The sequence below is a fragment of the Suncus etruscus genome, chromosome 7 (genome assembly GCF_024139225.1).
Source record: "Suncus etruscus isolate mSunEtr1 chromosome 7, mSunEtr1.pri.cur, whole genome shotgun sequence".
Taxonomy (NCBI): Eukaryota; Metazoa; Chordata; class Mammalia; order Eulipotyphla; family Soricidae; genus Suncus; species Suncus etruscus.
The window spans coordinates 16,609,416-16,616,874 of record NC_064854.1 but is presented as its reverse complement, the minus strand read 5'-3'; the positions used below and the strand labels follow the sequence as shown (position 1 = coordinate 16,616,874).

At 42.8% G+C, this 7,459-nt stretch overlaps 1 protein-coding gene across 2 annotated transcripts in view; it reads right to left on the bottom strand.

Moving 5' to 3' along the window:
* Nucleotides 1–284: 284 nt before the first annotated feature.
* The window catches only part of NET1 (neuroepithelial cell transforming 1), a 29,038-nt gene continuing 21,863 nt past the window's right edge, over nucleotides 285–7,459 (bottom strand). For both annotated transcript variants that reach the window (XM_049776306.1, XM_049776307.1), the window contains 5 exons: nucleotides 7,370–7,446; nucleotides 6,328–6,585; nucleotides 5,546–5,716; nucleotides 2,586–2,772; nucleotides 285–1,995 (listed from right to left, as the gene is read on the bottom strand). In XM_049776306.1, the coding sequence (XP_049632263.1) occupies nucleotides 1,607–1,995; nucleotides 2,586–2,772; nucleotides 5,546–5,716; nucleotides 6,328–6,585; nucleotides 7,370–7,446 (1,082 nt within the window). In that variant the 3' untranslated portion in view covers nucleotides 285–1,606. The remainder of the gene's footprint in view (nucleotides 1,996–2,585; nucleotides 2,773–5,545; nucleotides 5,717–6,327; nucleotides 6,586–7,369; nucleotides 7,447–7,459) is intronic.

Here is a 7,459-nt window from a genome sequence, read left to right as displayed (position 1 = left end):
GCTCCTGGCAGGCACGGGGGACCATATGGGACACGGGGATTCGAACCAACCACCTCTGGTCCTGGATCGGCTGCTTGCAAGGCAAACGCCGCCGCTGTGCTATCTCTCCGGGCTCAGCTCCTTCCTAAGTGTAGTAAGGCTCACAAAAAGTGACCTCATTACTCTTTCTCGAATTCAACTATGAGTCTCAAGCACTGTGATAACACCACCTCCAGGTCTGCCACACTGCAACTCCAGGTAAATGTTCGCCACCATCCACCCAGACAAGAAACACTTAGGGGAGGTTGTGTGTGTGTGTGTATTTTTTTAATTATATAATTCATTTATACAGAGAAATCATCTGGATTGTCTATTTACAGTATTTTTTCACTGTTCTTTTCCATTGGTCAAATATATTTCACATAATAGTTAAATGACTCGAGTTATTTTTCCCCCCTCATCTTATGAACACATCCACTAAATTTATCTAATATGGTAAACTTCAATACACTTTAGCCTTTCTTTCCAAGCCCATTATTTGCAGGTATTAAAAACCAAGGCAAATAAAGCTCACTTCCTCTCAACCCTTCAGCAACTTACCTCACACCCTCAAGTTGAACTTTTCCTTTTTCCTTCTATATCTTGGCTCAACCAAACATTTCTACTCAGAACCAAATTACTTTCCTTTCCCTTCGTTTAAAAGTAATCACGATCAACATGTTCTCTCATTTTTCAAACACTGTAATTCTCAGCCAAATCCCCAATGCGGTTTTCTTGCAGTAGTCCAGACGAGTCATTTAACGAATCCAAAATACTACTTTCAAAACTATAGCTGCTTAATTGGCTCAAAAACAGTATGGCTTGGATTCACTTGGTAAAGTTAATAGGATTTAACATATATATATATGTATATATATACACATACACACACCTTTTTAAGTAAGGAACAAAAAATACTTTAAAGACATGCCAATTTGAAAAGGCATCAAAGTAAAAAAATAAAAAGAAATACTAAAAACTACTTTACAATAAAAAATTAAATAATTGGAAGGATATATGCGTGAAAAACAGGAATGTGCAGTGAAAAACAACTGTACATAGCATTCCAGTTGATGAAATGAAGATCTATTAAGTTTCATAGTTTCTTTTTTTCAAGGAACTTATAGTTCAGTGTAAATTTAGAAATATTACAGATAGTCCATGTAGATTTTAGGGGCCAATGGTGAAATTTCAAATGCTAAATGCCAGGTTCAACAAACACTGGAAAAATTCCAGTACTTGCAACATTTTAAGTTTTGGCTGACACTGTGTCACAATTGGTGGGTACTGAGAAGTCACGATGAATGCAAAATGAGAAAACCCATTTCATAATGTTTCATTTGATTAAAAATATGAGACTTGCATCTTCTAAATAATCTTAGAACATACCTAAAAAAATAAAATCAAACAAACAACCCACCCACCCTGCAGATTAGCAGTAACCGGAACATATTCTTTAGCTGCCACTGAACAAAGGGAGGGACCCACCCATACCCAGCAGCGGTGAGTCCCAGGATTCCGCCATGCTCACAGCAATGAGAAGCCACTGGACATTTATCCACTCTCTCCACTGAGCCTTCCCATGCGTCTACACTAGAGTCTCCTTCCGCTTGCCGCCTAAGTGGGTTTTGTCCCGTGCTCTCCGGGTGTTGGCCAGGGTACGCTGGGCTCTTGTAGGCCGTGGGGTGTCTGCAGCCAACAGTGGGGAGCTGCACTGTGCACTGGTGCCAGCATCAGGCTGGGTGGAAACCCTCCTCTCGGCCATGGCGGCGCCAGCACAGGGATTGTTCTCCTCCCCTTCCTCATGGAGCTCAGGCAGACCCTGCGGTTCGCTGGGGCTGCAAGCCTGCTGTGTGGGGGCCATGGCAGCCCGGAGGCAGTGCAGCCACTGTTGCTTATGGAACACATCGTTGGCTTGCAGTGTGTGTGACTGGCCCGGGGAGAGGTCTTGGCAGCGCACTCTGAAGATATTTTTAGCTAGGAAAACAAAAGCAAGGACTTAAAAGTAGCTCACCCGGGATAAAGTGCTCATGCAGTCTTAGTAGGGCACGATCTTTTTATTTATTTATTTTTTTTGGTTTTTGGGCCACACCCATTTGACGCTCAGGGGTTACTCCTGGCTATGCGCTCAGAAATCGCCCCTGGCTTGGGGGGACCATATGGGACGCCGGGGGATCGAAATGCTAGCACCTGCAAGGCAGACACCTTACCTCTAGCACCACCTTCCCGGCCCCAGTAGGGCACGATCTTTACATATAGGCCCAGGCTAGGATTTGGCCCTCACTCCTTGGCTTTACACAGCAGACAACTCACTGGGGGGCTGGGCTGGACTGGGGGAACGCCTATCACCTTCCAAACATTTTAGGTGTCTTGTTTTATTACTTTGATGCCTCTTTAAACTGGCATGTCTTTAATGCTGGCCTAAACCCAGTGCCTCACATGTATAAGGCACGTGTATGCCCACTGTTTCCTGTGTGGCAGGAAATAGTCTGTGTAAAACAAACTTTCTGGGACTCTAGTTAGGTTCTGAGAGTCTGTTTATTTCAGCCAGTTGGGTTTTGCTTTACCTTTGTCAGAGTTGCTGAAAGCGCCCCGAAAGGAGCCACCCATCCTCACATCTCCGTCCTGTAAGTCCTCCAAGACCAGCTCCTGCATTGGGATGGGCTGCCGGTACACCTGGTAGTAGTGACACTCGTTCCGAGTAACAGGCCGAGTAAGAACCAAGATGTCTTGAAACAGGAAAATGTAAAGTTTCTGGAGAAACAGGAAAAACCAATCAATGCTTTCTAAATAAGGACTTTTATGATTTCAAGGGATGGAAGTGCATTGCTAAAATAACTCAATTTGAGATTATTACTTTGATCAAATTAATACTTCCAAGATAAATAAGGTTCAAATATTCTCATCACAGAGCTTTTCCTTTTTTTTTAAATTATTATCTTTTATTGTTCTATTCAAGTACCTTGGTTACAGGACTGTTCATAGTTGGGTTTCAGTCACAGAATGTATACCATTCTTCACCAGTGCACCTTTCCTGCCACCAGTGTCCCCCATTTCCCACCCCACTCTTGCTCTTGTCTCTGGGGTAGGCATTTTACTTCACTTTCTCTCCAAGACTGTGGTCTGCAATACTGCTAATGAAGGGATGCAATGCATGTCACTTTATTCCCTTTCAGCACCCAGTTCTTCTTTAGAGTGATAAGTTCCAACTATCATTGTCATAGTAGATGCTTCACTACCCTAATTGCACTCACAGCTCTTTGTGGCAAGCTTCCTATCATGTACTGGTACAGTACCTCCTGACCCTCATTTCTATTCCTAGATATTATAACCATACTATTATTTTTCTTATATTCCACAAATGAGATTACTTTATGTCTATTCCCTTCCCTCTCACTCATTTTACTCAACATGCTAATCTCCATGTCTATCCAATTATAATCAAATTTCTTTTTTTTTTTTTTTTTTTTGGTTTTTTTGGGCCACACCCGGTAATGCTCAGGGGTTACTCCTGGCTATGCGCTCAGAAGTTGCTCCTGGCTTGGGGGACCATATGGGACGCCGGGGGATCGAACTGTGGTCCGTCCAAGGCTAGCGCAGGCAAGGCAGGCACCTTACCTCTTGAGCCACCGCCCGGCCCCTTAATCAAATTTCAAGACTTTATTTTTCTTAGCAATTGCAAAGCATTCCATTGTGTAGATGTACCACAGATTCTTTAGCTACTATCTGTTGTTAGGCAGGCACCTGGTTTGTTTCCAGATTCTGGCTATTGTAAATAGTGCTGCGATAAATATAGGAGTGCAGAGGGCATTTCTGTTTTTGTTTTTGGTTATACCCAGCAGCGCTCAGGGGTTATTCCTGGCTTTATGCTCAGAAATCGTTCCTGGCAGGCTCAGGGGACCATATGGGATGCCGGGATTCAAACCACCGTTCTTCTGCATGCAAGGAAAATGCCTTACCTCCATGCTATCTCTCTGGCCCCACAGGGCATTTCTGTATTGTATTCTTGTGTTCCTAAGGTATATCCCTAGGAGTGTTATTGTTGGATCATATGGAAGCTCAATTTCTAGCTGTTTTTTTTTTTGGAGGGGGCTACACCTGGTGATGCTCAGGGCAATTCCTGGCTATGCACTCAGAAATTGCTCCTGGCTCAGGGGACCATATGGGATGCCAGGGATTGAACCCAGGTCCATCCTGGGTCAGCTGCATGCAAAGCAAATGTCCTACTGTGCTATCGCTCTGGCCCAATTTCTATTTGATGAATATGAAGATATTGTTTTCCAAAAAAGGCTGACCAGTCAACATTTCCACCAGCAGTGAATGTGAGTCCCTTTCTCCCTAAATCTATGCCAACACTGCTGTTCTTGTTCTTTATGGTATTACTTTGATCAGTTTAATCCTCCCAAACGAGCTAAGATAATTAAGGTGTTCACATTCTCGTCATGGAGCTTTTCTATCAGATATAAACAAAGTTTGTAATCATCCAGGAGCATTAGACGAAGGTGCAGTTCTGGAAAATTCTCTACCAAAGGCAAGGAGAGCAGCAGTTACGCACCTGGAACAGTGGCACTCTAGGCCATAACTTCCTAACAAAGGGCTACTCTGGGAAAACTATTCATGCTTCTGTTTGGAGCCAGGAAACCAGACTTATTAGCTTTCAATTTTTTTTAAAAAAGAACCTTGACTTTGGGTCTGGAAAGACAGCACAGTAGTAGGGCTTCTGCCTGTACATGGCAGACCCAGGAGGGACCAGGTTCGATTCCTGGCATCCCATATGGTCTTCCAGCCTGACAGGGGGGTGATTTCTGAGTGCAAAGCCAGGAGTAACCCCTGAGCACCACTGGGTGTGGCCTCAAAACCAATCAATCAAGTTTAAAATAAAAAAAAGAACCTCAACTTAAATTGAAACACAAACGTATCTTTTCATGATTATATTCTATTTTAGCAGGTACTTCTGTAATTAAGATGTTAAAAATGTGAGCAGGGGAAGAAAAAGATGTTAAAACTAAATGTTTTTATTCCACTGCAGAAGTTTGTTTAGTAGTGCTAAAAATAGTACCTCTAAATTTTTTCAAGAGAATGACACAAAACAATTAGGTGGATTTTATGCATAGAAACAAAAAGTAATATTGAGTCTTTATGAGACATTTTAGTTATTTTTGTTTGTTTGTTTGTTTGTTTGTTTTTTTGGTCACACCTGGCAGCGCTCAGGGGTTACTCCTGGCTCCACGCTAGAAATCGCTCCTGGCAGGCTCGGGGACCATATGGGACGCCGGGATTCAAACTGATGACCTTCTGCATGAAAGGCAAATGCCTTACCTCCATGCTATCTGTCCGGCCCCACATTTTAGTTATTTGAATTAGAGAAACCAAGAGTCAACAATGGTAATAAAATAAAAATAAATGACCACCTTTCATTATGCGATCACTTTATTTTACAAACCTGCAACATAATTTATGTGGAAAAAACAAACAGGGGAGGAAAAGTAAAGTAACAGTCTACTTTCACATATTTACACAGACTTACATGTCCGTTTTTATTCTTTAGTTCTCCATGGCAAAGTAGCACTTTGCTTGCTTCAATTCTAGGATCCTTTTGCTTTTCATCCAGATACTCCAGTTTGTCAATGTAATACTGGCATTCTGATTCGCCTTTCTTTAGGTTGATGTCAGAAAGAACTCCTTGTATTATTATTATCTAAAAGAATTTAAAAAAAGTAAAGAACTTTAGCACACTGAATGATCCTGTTTTCCCAGAGGGCCAGAACACCACAGTAAAAGGCTGTTTTCAGAGATCAAAGAGACTCGAGAATTCAGTCAATTCCTTAGTTTTTATACAGGAAACAGTCCAACTGACTTGCCTCTGGTGACAGTCAAGCCAGTGGGAGGAAATAGTGGGATAAGCCCTTTGGTTAAAATGGAACTAGGGCGTGAGTCTCATCTCCTTACTGTCCAATGCATACACAGGGCATTCACACAGCAGGGCGTTAAGTGACACAAGCTTCGTCACAAGTGATTTTCAACAAACAGGAGGCCCTGAAGGTCAGTCTGTCCCCCTCCCATCCACACACCCCTTTCTTGGATCACTTAGCAGGGGTCTCAAACTTGCGGCGGGCTGCAAATGGCCCTCTGTACAACATTTTGTGGCCCTGCCCTAGAGGAATCTTTTTTTTTTGTTTTGTTTTGTTTTAGTTGTTTGGGTCACACCCCCCAATGTTCAAGGCTTACTACTGACTTTGCACTCAAGGATCACCCCGACTTTACCTCCTGCGGCCCCCAGGTAAATTGAGCTCGAGACCCCTGACTTACAGCCTCCTCCAGAAGCTGAACATCAGGGTGGTCATTTGGAGTATGCTTCAGAATTTCTCTTAACAGCAACGGGTATTTGACTAGCCGACTCCGAGGAATATCTAGGAAGCTCCAAAGATCCAGTTTCCGACTAAAGGGAGACTCCAGGCATCTCTGGAGGAAGTCCTGGACTCTTGGATCCTGTTTCTTTTGATCAAGAAGAGCTTTGGCTGCCAGCTGGTTACTACAGTAGCCTTTGTAGGCATTTAAGCCTGGCAACTGTAGAAGAAAATGAAAAAAAAAGCAGCAGAAATTCTGATTATGGTTTAATCCATAAGTGTAGGAACACAAAACTTACAGCCATTCTTGGAAGTTTAATAAACTATAAAAATGCAGCAGATGCTAGTGGAGGAGTACATGTGGGGCAACATCAGAAGGCTCCTCTCTAACTGCACTAACTTGACACGCACTGAAGCCTTGGCAACTCCAGTCCCCTCAAGCTCAATGAGAAGGTGCCTTCCTCATTCCCAGGACATGAGTGTTACTGTCACATCTCACCCACCCGGGGCCATTTATCTCTAGGACTATTTTCTCACTGGATGCGAAATGCAGAGAACTACCTTCCTTCATGGAATCCCACTGAGCCCCCAGAACAGACTGAGAACCTGCCTGATACCTAAAAGAATGAAGTGGGTAACAATATTTGTCAATTTTGCCAAGATGGACACTTTGAAAACATAAGTGTATTATTTGTATTTCTTTCTTTTTTTTTTTTTTTTTGGGTCACTCCCGGCAGTGTTCAGGGGACCATATGGGATGCCAGGATTTGAACCGTCATCCTTCTACATGAAAGGCAAATACCTTACCTCCATGCTATCTCTCCGGCCCCTTATTTGTATTTCTTAAACAGACTGTTACTTAAGGCTACTTGTTTTAATGGCTTTGGTGCTGTATTTTATCTGCTTATAGACTGGAGTTAATAGATCAAATCTAATATTCAACACAAATTCCAAATATGGCATATCTGTATAAAGCTCTTCGAAGTGAACAGTGTGCCACATACCCAGTTCACAAGAATGTGCCCAATCTGTTCCACTGTCCCACCAGGCTTGGTTGCTTCTCCTATTCTTGCCAACAAATCTGAAATGTACAA